Source organism: Mus caroli, chromosome 19, assembly GCF_900094665.2.
Source record: "Mus caroli chromosome 19, CAROLI_EIJ_v1.1, whole genome shotgun sequence".
NCBI classification, from domain to species: Eukaryota; Metazoa; Chordata; class Mammalia; order Rodentia; family Muridae; genus Mus; species Mus caroli.
The window spans coordinates 39,460,637-39,481,720 of NC_034588.1; the positions used below are offsets into that span (position 1 = coordinate 39,460,637).

Below are 21,084 nucleotides of genomic sequence, written 5' to 3' on the forward strand. Positions count from 1 at the left end.
CCTTGATCACTAATTGAGAAAATGCCTTACAGTTGGATCTCATGGAGGCATTTCCTCAACTGAAGCTCCTTTCTCTGTGATAACTCCAGCTGTATCAAGTTGACACAAAACTAGCCAGTACACCATGCAGAAGAGCCAAGCTACCTTTGGTGTGCTCCTTGATTTACAAAGGTTCCCAATCTAACTGAGGGCTGCGTACACATTAGGGCTTTTGTCTTGAACCTGTGAGTGATTGCATACTATCAAGATTTTTATGTGTATTTGGAGGGGCAAAAAGAGTGAAAACGGCCAATGGAGTCCGCAGAAGAGGCTGGACGCCTACCCCAGGTTCTCATTGGGTACCTTGGTGCTTCTGAGAAACTTTGTGTACAACCCGGCATGAGCACTCCCCTCCCACTAGGCAGAGGCCAAGAGGCAGTGCTGTGGCCACTCCAGCTACCTAAGGTACAATTAAACAACATCCCGCACGCCTGCACCTTCACCACCCACCCTGCTCAGCCAGGTTCCACAGTACAGCCACAAGCATCGGTCTCCTGGAGTCCTGAATCTGCCAACACTATCCTGATTTCGGTCATTTCCCCCTTGCTTCAAACAGTTTGTAAGCTTGAATAACTGTTACCCGTGAACAATTTATAATTAATCTAGTCCATGTTACCTGATGCTAGTGACTTGTGTCTTATAGATGACTAAAGGATGGCGCTGATCATCTCTTCATGTGGTTTTCCTCTTCATTTGTGTAGCTTTAAATTTTTTTTTGCTTTCAAATAAATATTTATTCATATCTTCTACCCCTTTTATTATTATTATTATTATTATTATTATTATTATTATTAATCTATTTTTAGCCATTGATTTATTATTGGATTGTAAGAATTCTTTAAGTTGTAGATATGTTTTAAATTAGATATATATTAAAAATACCATTATTTGGTCTGTGTGTGTGTGTGTGTGTGTGTGTGTGTGTGTGTTTAAGCGTTGCCCGTGAGTACCTGAGGAGTTTACTACTTTTTGGTCAGGCTAGCTGCCAGCAAACTCTAGAGTTACCTCCTGTCCCGGCCCAGTCATGAACACCTAACCTAAAGTCCTCATTTTATAGATGAGGACTCTGAGGGACAGAGAGTCTGGACAACTTCTCTTCTGAAGTGACCAGAATGGGTCTGGTAGCGCTGCCATGGTCTGTGGATGTGGCTTAGCTTCTGCACTGTCAGTGGCCCAACTGCCCACTTGCAGTTTGCTCTGTAATTCATTCCTCTGAACAGAAACTTTCTCTTTTGGTGGGAGGAGGCGCCTCTGAGGCCCGGGCTCACAAAAGAAGCCTTGGAGACCCAGTAGATTATAGGATTCTCATGGTCCCTCCCCACGGTCATGAGAGCTAGGGGGAGGAGACTGGTGGAGCCAGGGAGGCAGCTTTCATGGCTTGTCCTTTATGCTGGGTTGGGTATTGTGTGGTGCAGCTGCTCTTGAGTAGCCCGTGCTCCTGGAAGTCACCTCAGTGAATCTGTTCAGTCATTAAGCTAGACCTTGAGGGAGTCTTTTTTTTTTTTCTGGTCTGTCGTTGATGCCCTGTCTTGGTGGAGTAGACTTTGCACACATCCTTCCAGGAAAAGTCACACACCACCTGGGTTTTCAAATTGTTTTTCACATGTCCAGTAGAGGGCGCAGTATCTAGTACTATTAATGTTCACTAGTGGATAGGAATGGACTAATTCAGGTTGTTCTTTGATTAAAATGAGCCAAGAACTCGATTGTCAGGACTTGAGGAGTGGGGCAGGTGAAGGAGAAAGCTCGGGTAGGGCACTGTGTAACAGGTTCTGCAGACTTTGGAATCACCATAGAAACCATCATCCAATAGCAACCCCGTGGTGGGGTCTCATGCCATCCATGGCTTCCCGGGCAAGGGCTTCATTTTCTAGAGCCCAGTTCTAGATGGGTTGGGGTCCAGGCCAGGGCCTTCACTACTCTCACTTGATCCCATATGCTCTCTCTCCTTTGTTAGTCAGCCCCTCATTGGTACCCACAGCAGCCCTGAAAGAAGGTGCTGAGGAAGGCAGTGGGTCCCAGCCAGTCTAGACAGGAGTGACTGTGTGGGACACAGCTTCTGCCCCTTTCACATCCCCACCAACTGAACTTCAGTTGATTCATAACAAGAACTTTCATCATGCTAGCCATCAAGAGTGTAGGGTTTACATGTAATAATATGTAATATAATATGTAATATTAATAATATGTAATAATAATAACCCCAGCTTCCATAACCAAGACACCCAGGATATCTAACTTGAATTATGAGAGACAATTTCTACTTCAGTTGGCTGAGGCAAGGCTTGTTGAGAGCAGGAAGACAGCGTCATGAAATCAAAGGCCCTGTTGTGTGTTAGGTGTGTGTTAAGTGTGTGTTAGTGTTCAAGTCTCAATGCTCTGACTTAGGTCCAGTAGTGGTGTGGAAAACTGTTGCCTCCCCCCCCCCAACAAAACACCCTGACCACAGAAAGTTAAAGTAGTCATATTTTTATTTCTTACAAAACATTACCTTAAAGTAAAGAACTACCTCATGGACTCGAACTCCCTGCAATCGCCAGGTTTGCAAAAGCCTCAGTCTACTGTGTGTTCTGGATGTCTTTAATGCCTGTTAGAATCCCTGCAGACACAGCCTTCCCTGAAAGGTCTCCTGTACTCATCTCACTGGCTTCCAGGTGAATAAAGCCAAGGCTTCTTTCTATTTCTTCTGAAATGATAATTTATTACATAACATTTACAAGTTGGACCTCGGGTGTTTTCCTGAATAATAATTAGAAGAGTAACGTTCCTGACTTGGGTTGTCAGAAGGACTCCTTTCCTGCAGCAGGCTAGCAGGGCCATGGTAGGAATTAATGAGCCAGTCAAATGGAAACTTCTCAGCTCCTCCCAAATGTTCCCAGCTCTCACAGGGGCTGCTCTGGAGTTTAGGAGAAAGCTGTGCCAATGTGGTTGGTTTATTTTCATGTTTCAGAGCATAATTTGCAAGTACTTGCATGTGGTATCACCCCTGGGGTGCTGCTATACCCTTTACAGTTCAGTGTGGGCAGATGAAGAGACTTCCAAACCTGGGTGGGGGAGGGAGGGAGGGAGGGAGGGAGATGGTGCCTACAGAAGCGCTCTGCCATTTACCTCCAAATGACGCAGAACATATCAACCATCACCATCAAAGGTGGGGGTTGGGGTTGGGGATAAGTGGGAATGGCTCTTAGCCTGTCCTACAGAGAAACCCAGAGAAGCAGACCAGGAAGGTCACTGCGTGTCATGGTGAGCCTGGGCTGCGGAGGCTTGTCCTTCTCACTGCCCATCAGAGCTACACCTGGGCTGCTTCAAATCTGAGGTCAACACTCTCCTGGCAGGGCAGGCAAGAGGGTGAGACATGGGATGGGCACAGGGGTTGAGAAAGCTATTGGTGGGCAACAGAGCTGAGGAAATGGGGTGGGGGGAAGGCTGTTGTCTCCCTCCTCCTGGTGAGAGTGGAGTCTAACTACTGATGAGAGGGAGGACATCCCACAAAGGGATGGCGGTCCTTCACTCTAAAAGTTCTAGCTGCTTGGGCCTTATACTAGGATAGCTCATGTTGGCATTGTCTCTGTCTGGGATACTTCTCATTCTCTTCTTTTCAGGGGCTGGAGCCTGAGAAATGAGCACAGACAATTCTAAAATTGAACCCGCACTCTGTCTCAGAAGAGCAGATTTCCTTGGGCTCCTTCTTGGGGACAGTGGCTGATGGAAGGGAGGAGCCACCAGCAGGGTGCAGTAGTGCTGGGACTGCAGGGAGAGCACTTCCTTCCTGGCCTTCTTGGGCACATCACTATCATGCTGGGTAGCTCTGCTTGCACCTCAAAACAGTGAAGTCTTTCCGCTGCTTCTGCTATGACCATTATGGGAATCTACCTGGTTTGCCTTTCCTTCTGAAAAAATTAAGCGCTGATCTTTTGGTTTTGGAAGAGAAGGCACTCTGCATGGATTTGCAAGGCGCAGCATCAGAGTCCATTGTGCATGTGGGACATCCATGTGGAGCACACTGGAAGATGCTGGTCTGGCCCAGAACATGCTCGCTGCAGATGCTCAGTGGTTAACACCCCAGCACCCCAGCATTCACCCCTGGTGCTGGAAGTGGGTGGAGGACCTGCAGGCAGAATTACCTTTATCCTACATGAGAGTACAGGGTTTTGAGCCCACCCCCTCTGGGGGCTTACAGGACTCCCCGGGAAGGGCAGAACTACAGAAGGAGCCCAGGAGAGAGAAGACTGCAGGAGGAATCCTGGTTTTGGGAGCCCCAGGTCTTTAGTCTCACAGTTGCTTGAGTCTGATATTTTCCAGCCTTTCTCCGGCTAGAGATAATGTTAATATCCCACAGAGGCAGCTTTCCGAAGCGCATTAGAAAAATGGGGACTTTCTCTCCCAATAACAAAGAGAATTTATTCTGAGGCTTTGTGATAAGAAATGAGAAAGAAAATCATTCCTAGAGGCAAGGGGAGCAGAAAACCATCTCAACAAAAGGCACAGACTTCTCATTACGAGTGATTACTCTTTCAATGCGCACAGCCACAAGCCCATTCTTTGGTTTAAAATGAAGGGCTCTTAAGTCTCTCATGATCTCTGCTGTATCTGGCTTGATGAAGGAAAACTGACCCAGAGAGGCCGCTGGGGGAGGACAGCTTTACTCTCCCCAGCTGCCTCGCTGTTTACTGCGGACTGTCTTTGCGTAGAGTCCCCGGAAAAAGCAGCATCACTGTTCCTCCCATCTCTCTCCCAGGGCATCCAGACAGAAGCTCCGTGACAAAGTTGCTGCACAGTTGTGATGTTCTAGTGAGTGTCTCGGTGCCCTCTGAGAAATGCAAGCAGGTCTTCCTGGAGATAGCTGTGAAGACAGAGCTGCAGGGCTCTGAAGTCAAATCTCATTGCTTCCCTCCTCCCCCTTTGTTAGCTCAAAACCAAACAGAACTTCCACCTCTTGGGTGCAGCATTTAATTCACAGAAAAAAGACAAAGGCAGCAAAAAATGACCTACATTCTGGGAGGCTTAGTGAAGAATTAATGCCTATTTACAGAAAATGTGTTTGTGTGGGGCTCTGGAAGTCTTGGCTATACCGAACAAGCAGTCCACCAGGTGAGGGGCAAGTCGGTGACAGGAAAAGCCGCTGTGCTTGATGACTAAGTAGGTTCTGGATGGTTCTTCAAACCAACCCATTTCACTGTGTGATGCTGGGCAGCCTAGGGACCGTCCCATGCCTCACAAGTGCTTGGGATAACAACAGTAAATTTATTATGAGGCTTCTATATATGTAAAGCAAACTAGCCCAGGGCCTGGCATTAAGGGCCTCTGATCACCTTGCTGTTATCAGCGGCCCTGCAGCTGCCCCCAGACAAGTACTTAGAAGAGATTCTGATACATCTTCAAGGAAAAAAAACCCAAAAAACCAAAAAGCCAAAAAAAACAACAACCCATCTGTCTCCTTTCCCATCCTCCCACATTCTTCCTGACTTCGATCCACCTGTTTGTCTTTTCTCTTCTTTCTTCCCTCCTTCCCTTCCTCCCTCCCCTCCGACCTCCAGTGCTATGCTGGGCTTCCATGGAAGATGCCTGAGAAGGGAAGCTCCCTGGGAGCCTCTCTGGGTGAGCAGTCTCATGGGCCACCCTTCCAAATGCTGCTGGGTCCAGCCTGTCTTCACTCCTCTGCCTTTGCATGCCCTAGTGTATCTGCTGTGTGATGCTCATTCTGTACTGAAAATAAGCACCCCAAAGTCCAATCCCACTGTCTTCCTTATAGGGAGAATCAGATGGGTGGCTCCCCTCTACCAAATCCCCAGCTCCCCAAGCTGAAAGTCTTGGGCACCTTGCTGTCTAACCTTCCTCTTGTCTCTCACTTTGCAAACAGGATTAAGCCCTTATTTTTCAGGCATCTTAGGCACACCTCTGCTGCTCCCCCAGGCCTATCTATTCACACCAAAACAGTGTCCCTGACTTATCTGGCACCCAGGAGAGTCAAGGGTCCTCTTTCTCCTTGAAGGCAGCATCATTCACGTTGTTTTTTTCCTGAGGTCAGCCATGTCCACAGAAAGTCCATGTGACTGCAGCTTGCTTCCAAAGACTCCCATACCCTGTTGCCAAATAAAGGTCCCAGGCCTGGGCTTTAAGTCCCTCTCCTGCCGGCCCAACTCAGAAGCCCTCCACATACCACTCATCTGTTTTGCTATCAGGCAGGTTCCCCATTCTTCCTTAATAGAGCCAACAGAAGACTTTGCACCATGCTTAAGCACAGCCACCTGGGGTAGGAGGGAACTGGCCGGTCACCTTCAAGCTTTCTCCCTAGTAAATGCACTAAGACTCGGCTACTTGGGAAGAGACAGAAAAGTTCGACTGTCTGCAGTGACTTCATTGATACTTTCTTCTTCTAAATGGTTTTTGGTCAATCAGACAACTAAGGCCTTCTTACTATTTTGAGTCTTTGAAATCCTTTCAGTTTGAGGGCAAGGTCTAAATTGCTTTGTTGGATCGGTGTGTGTGTGTGCACGCGCGCGTGTGAGTGTGTGTGTGTGTGTGTGTGTGTGTGTGTGTGTGCTCGCGCACATGCACACTTGGGTTTGATGTTTCGGTGTGCTTTTTCTTTGTACTACAACTCCCTCCCTCCCGGCAGCATAAAGAATGATGATTTCTTCTTGTGGAGCTAATACATTGCTCCCCACTCAGTGAATATTGTTACCTGACCCCCATTCTGACTGGAGGGGATCCCCAGAGAAGTAGAACTTTAGAGTGTGACTGTCACTCTACTTGCGAAGCACCCGTTCCCAGAGGACCAGCCGTGATGGATGCCACTGTCAGAAACCCAGATGCACACACTCATACATCAGCCAGGAAATTATATAAACAGCTCACCCAGCAGGCCAGAGCTGACTCACCCATTAGCTCCCTATGGGAAGAGAGGTGTCAGGAAACCCGAGGCAGCAGCAGGAAACAGACCAAGGAGGAGTTACAAGAGGATTAGAGTTGCGCCCCCACCCCTTCCTCCCCCATCCTCTGCTGATGGCAGCAGCCATAGGCTAGAGCCTGGGCTTTGCAGTTAGTTACATTGCTGTGTGGTCAGGACCGCAGGCAGCTGGTTTGCAAACACTGCTCTGGAAGTTTGCTGTCAGCTGTCCATGCGTAGACAGACACACCAGAGGATGTCTACCTTTTCCTTAGGGACAGATGCCACCTACCTAGACTAAGCTCACACTATGACGGTTAGTCTCCCTTTGGAGAGTCTATGTTGCTCCCAGCAGCATGGGAGTAGAGGCTGGTTGCTAAAGAAGGTGTCTGAGGAATAAGGACGCTACGTGTGTGGAAGAGCAGAGAGCAGTCCAGCAGGCCCACCAGTAGCTCGGGAACAGAGGGTGACTTATCGATAACGGCAGGCCAAAGCGTTGACATTCTTGACCACATAAAAGCCCATGGTGACTGGAGGGATGACCAATGTCCGGCCGGCCCGCAGGGGGCGGGGCTTCAGTTCTGGAAGGGTCCCGTCGTCCACCATCACTAAGGGCTGGCCATTGAGCTGCACTGACCTACAGCAGGGGAAGGAGGGGATTCATTATCGTATACTTGCATGCTGAATTTCTTCCACAGTTGTAAGAGAATTGACATGCAATAATAACTAGAATTATTCTGAAATGACAAAGACAAACCGACAGCTCCAATATTTCAAGTTTAAGAATGAGTTTCATATTTGATACATAATGGATGTTTGCACTGTAGCAGTAACAAGAAAGCCGGTGGTGGCAATGTGGGCACGTGTGACCTCACTCATATCTCCTGGTTCTTTTTATTCTTTCTGTGTAACTAGACATTTTCAGCTCATAGAAAGGGGACTGCATCCACAGAAAACTTTGAAAAGACAAATAGCTCATGTTAGGCTGAATGGGAAGGAAATGGCAGCCATCTTTGGCTTAAGGTACGGAATCCCACAGCTTCTCATCTCTTCCTGACACTGCTCGGGTATGTGGATCGGAAGAAAAATTCAAATCAGGTCATCAGCTGGAAATACGGTTGCATATCACTGTCAGATAACTAGTATCACACAGTGCAAGCTATCTTTGGTCTTTGCTCAACTTCCATTGTGACACCTGAGATAGAGACCTCTGTTTGCTGTTCCTTCTGCATCATGAAGGACAGACAGGCTTAGAGAGAGATAATTGAACCCGTGCTTGATCAAACAGAGAACTCCCAGAGATAAATGGGCTGTAAGCGGCATCCAATGAAGAGCGGGGCAGAAGAGCTCCAGGCCTGGAACCACAGGGGAAGACTTGGGCTGAGTCCAGCTCCATCAGAGCAGTGGGAGTGCCCACTCTCCACTTGGAGTGACTGAGGAGTGAGGGAGCAAGCAGGAGACTCCGGGGTGGACAATCAGGTCCACCTCGGGATGGTGTGGGGAGGGAGAATGGAAAGTCAGTATTGGCTTTATCAAATATGTAAGACGCTCTTGATTGCAAATGGCAGGTGAACCTTTGCTCCCTCACTGTGCAGACAGTCTGTTTATTGAAGGGGCAGGTGGGGAAGGGTCCAGACCCCAAGGAAGCCTCGGGCAGGTTCTATTTTTTTGTAGTTTATTTTATTTTATTTTATTTCAGGTGGTGTGGGTATCCAGTAACCAGGTGGCCGATAACACGAATTAACTTTCTAAAGCATACTCAAATACATACTACCTCTCTGCTTGCAAACCTCAGTCTTCCCTATATGTAGATTTTAAGAGCAAGGAGTTAGGTTGCACGCTTTAGATTCAGATGCTGCCAGAGTACCGATGCCCTTGGGTTCTGGGAAGTGCAGAACGTGGTGTGATAAGCAAATGCTCAGCCATCAACAGTCACTGCTCTGCACCAGCCCCTCCTGCATCTCCTCATCGTGGGTTATAGCCAGAACGGGGAGCGTGGTCATGACCCTGGACTGAAATCTCCAATTTTAGGAGCTGGGTCAGTACTTTGGGGCTGACTGACAAGCCCCTGCTCTGCCTGGAAGCTTCTGAGCCTGTTGGAATATCCCACAGCTACAGTGTGAATGAGATGAACTAAGAGCCCGGCACTGGGAGGCCTGCCTGCTGTTGTTCTCATGGTCACTGTGGACCTCTCTGCTCCTGGTCGTCCTTGGCTTCTCTGTGGAACTGAGTTTCCCATCGGCCCTTTCTGCAGGGCACCCCTCCCCTGGGTCCCGCTATTCTTTTTCCTCCCTCTTGATTTTCTACCATCTCTAGATGCTGCTTTCTGTTGATGGGAGCCATCCCTTTCTTTCCAGCTACCCAGATGCAGAGTCCCACGTTTTGTCCCTGGGCTCTTGTTAGACCATGGGCTCCTTGGAGGGGGTGTTACCCACACCCATGACCATTCACAAGTCATTGATTCCTGAGGCCATATCTCCACCCAGGCCCTTCCTTTGGACTTGGAAGCCCCCCAGAAGCTTCAGAGTCACATGGTTCAAACCCTGCCTATATTTCTACTTCTATGATAGTGGCATCCGCTATTTAGCCAGTCACACAAGTAGAAAGCTGGGATTCTTCTGAGATGCCTTCCCCAGCCCCCACAGCCAATGTCAGAGTCAAATCCACTCTGCCTTTAATGTTTGCCAAGTCTGCTGTGTTTCGCCTTCATCCCTGTCACCATGGCTGAGAACCTGCCTCTCCTAGCAAGCCTCTGTGCCTCCTGCTTATAGATGCTCTGTTGGCACTGCATGCCTGGCACCTCCCACCCCTCCCATATGACGCTGACTCTGGCTACTTCTCTACTTTCAGTCCTGGAATCTCCAGGCTTGAGTCCAGCTGAGGACCGCTGGGGCAGGTGGGGTACGAGCAGTTACTGTGAGGATGTCGTCAACACATACATATGCAGAGGTGGTTTAGAATTTTTAAAATGCCTTACATATAGATGGAGTAAATTTTTTTTTCCAGAGGAAAGTGTTAAGCAGGTATGTACAGTGGGATTAAAATACTCAGGGGACCGCTGGGTGATGGTGGCGCACGCCTTTAATCCCAGCACTTGGGAGGCAGAGGCAGGCGGATTTCTGGGTTCGAAGCCAGCCTGGTCTACAAAGTGAGTTCCAGGACAGCCAGGGCTACACAGAGAAACCCTGTCTCGAAACAACAACAACAACAAAAACCATTCAGGGGACATGGTTGAGATGAATAAGATACAGGTTCACTTAAAACTGTTATAAAATTATTATTATTTTGGGAAGACATTTTTTTACCATTCTTGAAAAGATAATTACATTTTTACTTATGTGAATACATATCTATACCATGCTGTGTGTGGACCGCTGTCAGAGGCTGGAAGTATCAGTGATGCTAGAGTTACATCTGGCTGTGGGCTGCCTGATTTGGGTGCTAGGAACCAAAGCTGGTCCTCTGGGAGAGCAGCAAGCACCGCTAACCACTGAGCCATCTCTCCAGCCCAAGGAGGAGACTTTATGATAAAGACTGGTGTGAGAAGGTTCGGCATTTGTCCCTACCAGTGTGTGCAAATCAAGTGACTGGCAGTTTGTTTCTGGGTCCTTGGGCAGCTGCTCGTCCTCCACTCTCAGGCTGGTCGTGCAGGGTCCTCAGGTCTGCCTGGCTGTCTAGACATTCCTTTTCTAATGTGTGGATGAGGCTCTCTTAGCTTCGCCCTCCCTCCTTTCTCTATGTGGAGTGATTCGAGGCTTTGTCCCTCACCGTGCTGTGGAAACACAGGTGTAAGGCAGGGAATCAACAATTTTGGGGGGGTGTGGGGGATAAGTAAATGGTCTTTGAGACCCTTTGCAAAATTTCTAGGCTTCCCCCATTAGTTTCTGTGCCCTAGAGAGGCTCCCTGGAGGTTTGCAGAGAGTGCCTTCATAGATTCTATTAACTAGCAATTACCCTGCCTCTCAGTGGAGATGTTAGATAAGATCTGAATTGTCGATGTTTCTCACACTCACCAGACACCTTATTCCCACTTGATGGAAGGCCATTGATCACTGCTAGTGTTTTTCATCAAAAAAAAGAGAGGAAGGAAGAAAAAAAGTGAAGGAAGAAGGAAGGAAAGAAAGAAGGAAAAGAAAAGAAAAGAGAAAAAAAGGAAAAGAAAGGAAAAGAAAAGAAAAGAAAAGAAAAGAAGAAAGAAAAAAAGAAGAGAAGAGATCTGTATGGCGGTCTCCTGGCTTTGTGGGCGAGGCTATTTGAGACCTTGGGTCCTCACAGTCTTTATCCTTTTCCTCTGTTAAGAGAGGGACAATGTGCTTTAGCACCGCTCTTGTCCTCTTCTCTCTGCTTATGTTTGTTTGTTTGTTTGTTTTTAATATTTATCACCCAGTGAAATCACATCATGCTAAAGGCAACGCCATCCTTCAGCTGTATACAGAGAGGAATCAGCACGTCTGCAATCGAATCAGTGGTGAAAGAAAGGGTCATGGATTGTGAAACACTTTGGTGTGAAAGGCAGGATTCTTGGATTTGCTTTGCCTGGGCTCATTCAATCCAGGTGTGCAGCAGCCTTGTGTTCCACATGAGCAAAGTCTAGAGGGCCTAACACTTATCTGAGTCACAGAGCCAGGAAGAGGCAGGCCTGGTACGTGCAGGGATTCCCTTCGTGACAGGGCTAAAGCCCCCGTGCAATATGAAAACTTTGTTATTTTTGTAACAGCACCACTGAGACCTGGTCAGAGAGGTTAAGTGGCATCAGCAGGGTCACAGAACTAATAAGCAGGTAAGCCAGGGCTGGCTGCTGACTGCCTCCTCCCATTTCATGTTGTCTGCCTGAGTTTCGGGTGGTGCTCGCCAGATCTCATTTCTTTCTTTGCCGTTCTTATCATCCTGTCTTTATCATCATCTTCCTCCATGGGTCATGACTTTTCAACAGAACACTAAATGGCCCAGCCAAAGCTGAGCTACCCCTCTTAGATTCCCAGCTCCGTGACTTGCCCAGGGCATCTAAACTATCCAAATATTGGGACAACTGTGTTTTATTGCCTTTTGTTTTTACAGAGTTTGAGTTACTTTCCAATTTCTAAACCTGTTTTCTCAGTTTTATGTGTTAATTGAAATGGGATTCTATGTGTCAATTCAGAGTCAAGCCCTCTGCCCCTCCAGTTCTCTGTGGGAGCATCGTGGCCCGGCCACTCCACCTCCATTGCTTGTCTGCAGTGTCTGCTCCTCACGTCTTATTATGGTTCTCAGTAGTCATGAGCGTTTAAGTAGGGGTTTGACTCTTCTCAGGTCCCAGGATAGAACGTCTAAGGACGGTATCCTTTGGCAACCTTGTCTCTGTGTCTGCGCATGCTTTTATGGGGTTGTTTTTAACAGAAGCACACTCAGGAGCTGGTGTCTGATCTTGACTGGCATTTTGGGGGGCCTTGAAGGGAAGATGAAAAAGACCTCAGATCTTCCTTAGACACTGAGTTTAAGTTTCTCCAGAGGATGGAGTAACAGATAGATCGGATGAACCTGAGGTCTCCTTTGTCCTGTTTGTCAGCCAGGCTGCCCAGACCCAACAGCTAGCCTAAGGCAAAGTTCACTGCCTAATTTAGAATGATCCTGAACAAACAGAAATCTGAGCATGCCATTCACCTGTCTAAATGTTCACTGGCTTCTAGAACGTCATCTGCATTCCCCAAAGCCCGCCCTTTTATCAACACCTCCAGCTCCTTAGAGGCTCAGTCTAACTTCTGCCCTTTTTAGTCCCTGTCTACCACTTCCTTCGCCCTGTGCTGCGATTTCTCTGGTTAGTTTTTCTAATCTCAGGGTTCTTCTGTCTTTGCTGTTTCCATTATCTGGAACTTCCTCCACATGCTGCTGTGTCTTCTTTAAAGGCCGGTTTTCAATTTTTGTGTGCATGGAGGGGGTGATATTTACAAACTAATGCAGCCCCTATGGAGGCCAGAAGAGGGCATTGGAGTCCCTGGAGCCAGGGCTACAGGAGATTGGAAACTAATCGTGCGTGCTGGGAATCAAACTGGGTCCTCTGCATGAACAGAATCTGCTCTTAACTGCTGAATTCTCTCTCCAGCCCCTTGACTCTTTTCTTGATGGTCTTGCTTGTTCTTTATATCATGTACAAGTGCCCCTCAAAAGTGTCCCATAATTCCTTGCACTTCTTGGGCCTGGACTTGGATCATGAAATTCTGTCTGCTTGTCCTCACCCCAGATAGGAGGGCTGATGGCCATCACGTCCTTTAGTCTCTTATCTATCCACATCTGATACAGCTTATGTTTCAAGAAACGTTAAAGTCAGAACTACAACTCAGAAGGGGAGACAACAGACTGCAAGTCCAGAAGCTGAATTCAGCCTAGATTTCAGACATTAAACGTGTAGGTCTAGATAGGTTTCCGGTCACTTCCGGTAGGCTTCTAGATTGTAAATAATGCGATTGACGGCAAGAGAGGAGTAGGGTCAGGAGACAGAACAAATAAGAATGTTATGTATTAATGTGCACAGTTGCTCTCTCCTAGCCCGACGCTAATTTTGGGCCACTAGGGGGCACTCTTGTTCTATACAACAGCGAGCAGAGCGTCAGACTGCAGGGTTGCTCCCAGGAAGCCAAACTTGTCCTCTAGTCCCTGCTGTCCTCACCCCATCTCCCCAAGGCCGGGAGGTGTACCTTGCGCTTAGTGTGTCAAAGAAACAAATCTTAGTATTAATCAAACCCAAACCCAAACTGCACTGTGGCCCCCTTGGCAGGGGTTCCGTCTGGAGTGGGGCCCAATATTAAGGAAATGCGCGAAGCTGGGATGCAGTTCCCGGGCGGTGCGAGCTTCCCAGCCGGAGTGCCTAGGGGGATCCCGCTGCAGGTGCGGAGTCTCTGGCCCCGGCGCCAGGCTCTCCCGGGTTCTGGGTCCCCCGCCGCCCCGGGCCGCACCTGTTAGTGCAGCTTCCCGAGCTGGGCTGGGAAACTGGTGTGTGCAGCTGCCCTGCCCTCCTCCAGGTCAGGCCCAGGTTAGAGTCGGAGGGGCCCAGCCAGGTTTCAGGAACCGTGGGTTTGTGTCCCTTCAGCTCCAGGAGAGGCAGAGTAAAGGAAATTCCTTTCACATGGCCCTGAGTAATGCCGATGCATCGATGATGGTGGCCAAGGCTTCATGAGTTTTCTTATGATTCTTTTCTTATGATTCAGGCAAGGCTCTGGATCCTCTCGGAGTGCTCCTATTTCTCAATGATCTTTCTTTCAATTGCGACCTAACGCTTCCTTTCCTAGGCTCCCTACCTTTCTTCATCCTCAGTAGTTCATACTTAGCTGTCTGGCTTTCTCCTACCACAGCAGTTCAGGAACATTTGAGCTCTTGGGACTGGCTGGGCTGCTACAGAGAGGAGACCAGAAGAGATAGGAAAGACTGGGAAGAAAACGGTCCTATTCCCCTCAATCTTCTAGGGTGAAGCCTCACTGCTTGAAGCTGATCCAACCCTGCATCCTACCCTCTGAAGGGCACACCGAGGGTCTGAAGAGCTTTGATCTAGCTTTCCCAAATGCCTGCTAGGACTGTTTCATGTGGCACAGGGGAAGCTCACAGGTTCAGTGCCAGGGATATAGATGGACTTTTTCTGTATGTAGCAGATTTGGGGGGCTGGGGGGGGTAGGGCATGATTTGAATGGTGTCCCATCTAAATCTGCACAACCGGATTCCACCATGTGCATCCAATGCCTTAAAATAACTTAGCACACTTGGCAGACAAGATGAGCACTCAGCTAAGGAACCTAGATTTTTACTGATATTGCTGACTTCCACCTGGTGAGAGACTCATCTGGGGGCAGTCTTAAAAGAAAATTTAATTCTGCAACCATCTCAAAGCTCCATGTCATAGGCATATCACACTCAAACCACAGGACACAATTGAAACCAGAAACAGAAACTACAGCGCCATGACTCCACAGCTAACTATGTCTTATTCTCATTGTAAAGAACAGTTGCCACAGTCACCAAGTGGTAATTGAGGGGTATTACTCAGATCTACATAGTTCTCTGTGATGTAAAGTTAATTACAACAGACTTAGGCTTTGCCCACCAAGCCAAAAAAGTCACTAGAGCATGCAAATGTGTGGCCAAACACACTGTAATAAACACATTATATAGAAAAACACAAATCGAAGGAAAATCAAATTTAGCCCGGATTTCAACAGTTTCTGTGGTCTGGTGCTAGTGTATCTTTGTGGCCTTTCTCCTCACCCCACAGGCGTCCCATATTCTAGTCCTTTGTGAGATTTGCCACCTCCAGGGCAAAATGAGCCTTGGACTTGAGTACTTCCAAACCTCTGTAAGCTTATCTTGCGGCCTCAAATGGCCTCCCATACTACAAGCCTTTCCTCGAAGCATGGCTTATCTTTCTGGATAAACATAGTGGCTTTAGACTTTTCCAGATCCCAAGCCAGAACTCTCTCCTCCTCCCCCCCCTCCCCCCCAGCTTCCAGGCTCCTGTGTTATTCTTAGAGTCCTCTCTGGCTCAGAGGTAATGCATCCGTTGTGGAGACCGAGGCATCTTTCCCCAGCCCTACTTGTGTGAAGCAGGTAGAGGCAGTGTGGGGCAAGAAAATTCCCTGTATGGCAGAGTGCAAGTAGTGTGGAGAGTTTTTCCAAATGTAAGTTAGTCTATAAGCCACACTTGACGTAGGCTGATGACTTTATGGTCATGGCTCCCTGGATACTTCTTGAAATCCATTAAAGCAAGTAGAGAAATATCTCCATTTTACTGGCTTTTGACAGTGCTCCGTGTATCACATCAGCACTCTGTATGACCTTCTGAGGAAAAAGAATAAGATGTTCTATAGATGTCAAAGGGCAATATGTGCCATAACTCTCAGCCATTCAGGTAAACAGAAGCATGGAAGGTGTGATCTGCAGTGGTTGCTGGTGTTTGGCAGCCAGGAGACAGGTTTGTGCTGAAGGCTCTGGAGGTGGAATAAACCACCTCTTGACTCCGAGAAGCATGGGTTCAGGACTCAAGCCCATCAGCAGGAATGAACGGGAGTAGAACTTGTCACCTCCTAAAGGTGACACATTTACATCACCAAACCACAATGAAGACGAGGACTGGCTCTTCTCAGTCTACCATGAACCACCTACATACTTAGCTTCCCTGCCCTTAGTTTTTGAGCCAGCCATTCAGGGCCATGTTGGCCACACCATGAAAAAACCATCCTATGGGAAGGACGATAAAATCCCTGCCACGTCAGTGTGAGGGGACAGGCCCGAGCCATGATGGGCAGCTATGCAGAAAGTCTGCAGCTGTTGGAAGTGAGCTGGAAGGAAGTACACTCGGGAGGCTCTCAGAAAGCAACAGTGAAAACCGTGGATCTGCAAACATCTTGGTTTAAGATGTCAAGTCACTGTAAAATAGAAAAATCATTTCATAATCCTATAATCTGCACATTACTAATCTGGGATTTAAAACAAAACAAACAATAAAGCTTTGAGAGGCCAGCTCTCAGCCTTCTACTCAGGCATGAGAATTCCCACAGGCTTAGGGCACGTTCACACCTTTGGCAAAATGGCCTGGTGCCTGGATGGGGAAATCAAAGATGTGAATCATCTGGGACCCGTGTTCCAGGGTTTATGGAAGGCCAATCCTTCCCAACTTTGGTCACATATTTGAATCACCTAGGGAGCTTTAAGAATTGCTTCAGCCCAGAGATTTGGGTTAATTGCTCTGGGGTGTGGTGTGGGCACTGGGGTTTGAAAGCCAATAGCTGTTCAAAGTGCAGCCAGGGTTAAGCAGCACCCGGGTGAGAAGGGATAGAGACATTTGCAGCTGGGGTGAGAGGAAATCAAGTAAACCTCTGGCTGTCACAGTCTGAGTTTACTTTGGATAAAAGGTGCCTTCTTGACTCTTTTGCAATGCCATGAAAGGAGGCCGTGGTTTTTAATCCAGGATACATGAATTATTCTAAAAGGAAATATTTTGGTGAATAAACTTTAGTGGACATTTCTGCCCTTTCAACCAAAGCTGTCCCACACATGTACACTGTGTGGTGAGTGAGTTCTTAGCACCAGGGAAGTTGTGGATAAGTACTTCACTCACAGGGGTGGGGGATGGGGGGAGAGGGGAGATGCACCCAGGCAGAGGAAGCCTTAGCAACGACCTCACACGGAGAAGGAAGAGCTGAACACATTGTCCTTTGGACAGCACTGCTCCTTAACATCCTTTAGTTCCTCCTGAGTCCTGGGCTGTGTCACCAGCTCCATAGTGACAAGCGTTGTTTAGGAAGAAGAAGGTTATGGGGCGGGGTGAAGAATACACCACCTGGCACCTTCACTACATTCTCAGATCTGCACACTATGATTCACTTAGACCACGCCATACAGATTGTTACCGCTACCACCTCACCGTGAGCCACAAAATACACAACATTCAACAAGGCTCACCAGGCCCTCAAAGCTTCTAAGCTTCTGTGAATGAGTTTGCACTTTCTGCAGACCCCAAGGCCTCTTCTCTCTGCAGGTCTGCCTCCCCTTTCTCCACAGACGCTCTCAGGTCCCGCCTGTGACCATTTTTAATAAATCCTCTGATCACACTATCTGCATCCCTGCTTTCTCTGGTGTCCACTGGAGCTCAGACTTGGCCATTAGTGTTTACACTGGTGCTCGCCCACAGTCCAGCGCACAAACGTCCCCAGGGAGCTTTCTTGCTATTTGGGGCTTCCAGCCAGCTTGCTTTTCCTCCTGAGGGGCTCCAAATGACCTTTCAAAAGGGCTGCAGCTGCCTCAACAGGACCCTTTTTCTCTAGGTAAAGGAGGTTTCCATTCTAAGCTCTGCTTTAAAAAAAAAATCTGATTTTCTCTTGATATTTAAAGACCTACCCGGGCCCTCATGATTGGCAGATTCTCCCATATCCTTTCAGTCTAAGTATTACAGCTTGGAGTGCCTCACATGCTACGGTATATAAACAGATTCCAGCTTACTAATGGGTTGAAGAGTAGACTGTAAGTGCTCTGTGGTACAGTATGTCCCCACCATGCAGCATGCCATGAGTTCAGTCCTCACTGGAGAGAGAACAAGGAGAGCAGTAGTGAGCATGTGGGAGGGAGAGAGGGAGGAGATAGAGAGAAATTAGAAGAAGATAGCAGTGTGTATTCATCTGATCTCAGAAATATAAATGCACACACACTTAAATGATATAAGTGGAATGGAAGAAACCATAAAGAAACACTTCATGTCAAATACTCTAAAAGTGAAAAATTTGAAAAATTAGTAAGACACTAGGAAATACAGTTCAATATACATGATAGATGTCAGAGGGGGGAACTGACTTATATTAGAGAAAAATTACATGCTTTTAATAAGACAAATTAATATCCCAATGGAAAAATAAGCAAGGGACACAGGAAACTTGTGAAAACAATACATTAGTAGCAGATATGAGCATCTTCAATCTTACACATATACAGTGAGCATGGTTGAAGAACAGCATCTTTCATTATGAAGTCAGCAGAGATCTGAAGTGATTAGATCATGCTAATGACACATTGCCTCTTCTTGCTCAGATCTCTTCACCTAAGACTGGCTGGGTAACAACTGGAAGGATGATCCCATGAACTACGATTCTATACTTCTATAGATGCCAGGGATCAGGAATCCAGTGAAGCAGGCTGGACCGAGGGCATCTGAAGAACTCTAAGGATCATCAGGTCAGAGCTGGCAGGAGAGAGAGATGCTGAAACTTGCTACAGAGCACAGGGCGTAGACTTCTCTACTCATCTTTCTTAAAGGAAGTGTAGAAATGACAAGAAATATCCCTTTAGCTTCATATAAAGAGGGCCATTCCTATAATTGGAGCCAGGCAATCTCAGAGTAGACCAATTTAGGAGCTGCACTGTGCAATCAAACAGAAGCTGGAATCCCTTTAGGCAGGTACATCATATGAGAGACTTCTTAGTGGCATCTTTAAAAAAAAGTTTTCCTCTAGAGTGCCATCTTTTACTATATATACTCACTGTGGGTTTCTGTTTACTGGACTGCTGGGATAGTTCTAATTAATTTCAGGAAGGGAGGGAGGAAAGGAGGAGGGAGGGAGGGGGGAGAAACTAAGTAAAAGTTGCATAGTTTTTAAAAGATGGTACTAAATAATACAGTCCAGGTACCGACTACTGTCCCCGGCATTGAATGAAAACACTTAGAAGTCAGGGGTGCGCTGGCCCAGGCCTGGACTCCTTTTCACGAGGTCTGTTGGTATCCAAACCCCAAACACGGTGCTTCCCTATTTACTGATGATAGGGGGTTGGTAAAGCAGTGGCCTGTTCAGTTCTCTGGACTTCCACACAGGCAAGCTCAGAACCCAGCCATGCAGTAGCATCATACAGTCGGTTCTGAAAGGGACATGGAGCTACTTTAGAAGTCTTAGAGCCTGGGAGTTAACGTGAGTCTTCAGAACCTTTTGTCTGGCTAGAATCAAATGATGCCTTTCTATCAGCATGCAGTTAGATATCAGGGCTATTCTCTGACATAAATTTAATGAGGATGAAATCAAAGCAAAAGTTATGTCCCAGAGAGTTGGAAAGACCCAAGTAGTTTGAGGACAGAGAAGGAAAATGTTCATTTTTCCAGAGGCTAGGCAAGACCTGTGGTTTCTAAGGGCCTCGAGATTCCCAGTGACAGGGAAGAAGAAGCAGAGCTGAGGTTTAAGCACCAATGGGACCCATGACCCTCAAGGCAGAATCTGAATCTCACTGTGGAACTGGCTCCAGGCTGCTTTCTTTGGGTCTTAATACTAATAACATAGATAAGGCTTTTTTGAAGGCAAGGACCTTTGAGTTCTCTTGTCCCAACATTGCCACCAAAACCTACACATTACAGATCTTGAAGGCCTGGTGTTTATACTGCTCAAGAAAGTCAAGGAAATGTACACTGTACTGTGGCCAGACAGTAAGTGACTACCACCATTACTGAACGGAGCTGGAATCAATTAGCCCTGTGCAGAGGCCTCGTCGACTATATTAATTCTGGGCAGAGTTTAAGATGGACAAACCCAGACAATCTCATGACATTTCAGTTATTTGATGGTACCTTTGTCCTCTGTAATTATGATGGCTCACCACTGCACTGCAGGGACAAGGCACTGCTGAAGACAGCTGTGGGTGAGGACTCAGAAGGATGCCAGGTGTTTCTTTGCTTTGTCATTTCTAGTTGTGCAATTCTTGGGTGACTATGGCGATGCTCCAAGATTCCGTTTCTCTACCTCCAAAGTGGGAGGTACACCCTTCCTGGCGTTGTTCCTAAGGTTATATAAGGTGATGGCTACCGCAGCTATTACAGCAAGCCTCCTCTGTATTAGCATAAAATGAAATGTTCAGACAGACCCAATTGTGGCCAGTAAACACGGAACAGGAACAGCCTCTGGTCTATGTGGCTTAACACAGACTCTAAATGAGGGCAGGGAACAAAACAAGATTCCCTCCAAGCGTCACTAAGCCCAGAACTCTTAGCAGACACTGGTTCCCTGAAGTTTGTGGGTGAGAATGTCTAAGCTGATGAAAGGTGTCTCTTCTTTTCTAATTTTTATATCACACCCCTCTAAATGGAAACACACACACACACACACACACACACACACACACACACACACACAGAGAGAGAGAGAGAGAGAGAGAGAGAGAGAGAGAGAGAGAGAGATCTCGTCCAGATGTTGCTCATGTGTGTTGAAAGACCTTGGAGATATTTATGCCCAGGCAGAACTGATTCCCTAGTGATGAACATTTATCTCTTCATCTGTGGTCACACAAGGCCATGAGAAGACACTTTCTGTAGATTGTGGTACTATCCTAGAAGAAGTGTTCCTCTCCTCTGACGTATTCAAAAAGGGATCATCTCCCATAGAGCTGAGGCCTAGCCCACAGGAGACCCACAGATGGGGATTTTCTGAGAGAAACCAGCCAGCTATTGCCACCATCCCCCCTTTAGCACAGCCTCTGTGTGTGGTCATTTGGTGGCTTGAAGAAGTTACTTGGCTGGTGATCACTGGGACCGCAGGCTCTGGGAGTGTAGAGGACACTGGACTGAAGAGAATGGTTGGTAGCTGAGGGCAGTGTGATTGGGGGGGGGGGGTCAGTCCTCTCTTGTCCAGCCTTCCTGAGGCAGGAATGTCTGGATGGCATCTTCTTCA

At 47.5% G+C, this 21,084-nt stretch overlaps 1 protein-coding gene across 3 annotated transcripts in view; it reads right to left on the bottom strand.

The window, feature by feature from the left end:
- Positions 1-7,047: 7,047 nt before the first annotated feature.
- Positions 7,048-21,084, bottom strand: part of Hpse2 (heparanase 2 (inactive)) — a 569,072-nt gene continuing 555,035 nt past the window's right edge. For 2 of the 3 annotated variants that reach the window (XM_021151792.1, XM_021151790.1), the window contains one exon: positions 7,179-7,565. In XM_021151792.1, the coding sequence (XP_021007451.1) occupies positions 7,400-7,565 (166 nt within the window). In that variant the 3' untranslated portion in view covers positions 7,179-7,399. Of the gene's footprint in view, positions 7,566-21,084 lie in introns of all 3 variants that reach the window. The other variant, XM_021151789.1, reaches the window with a different exon arrangement.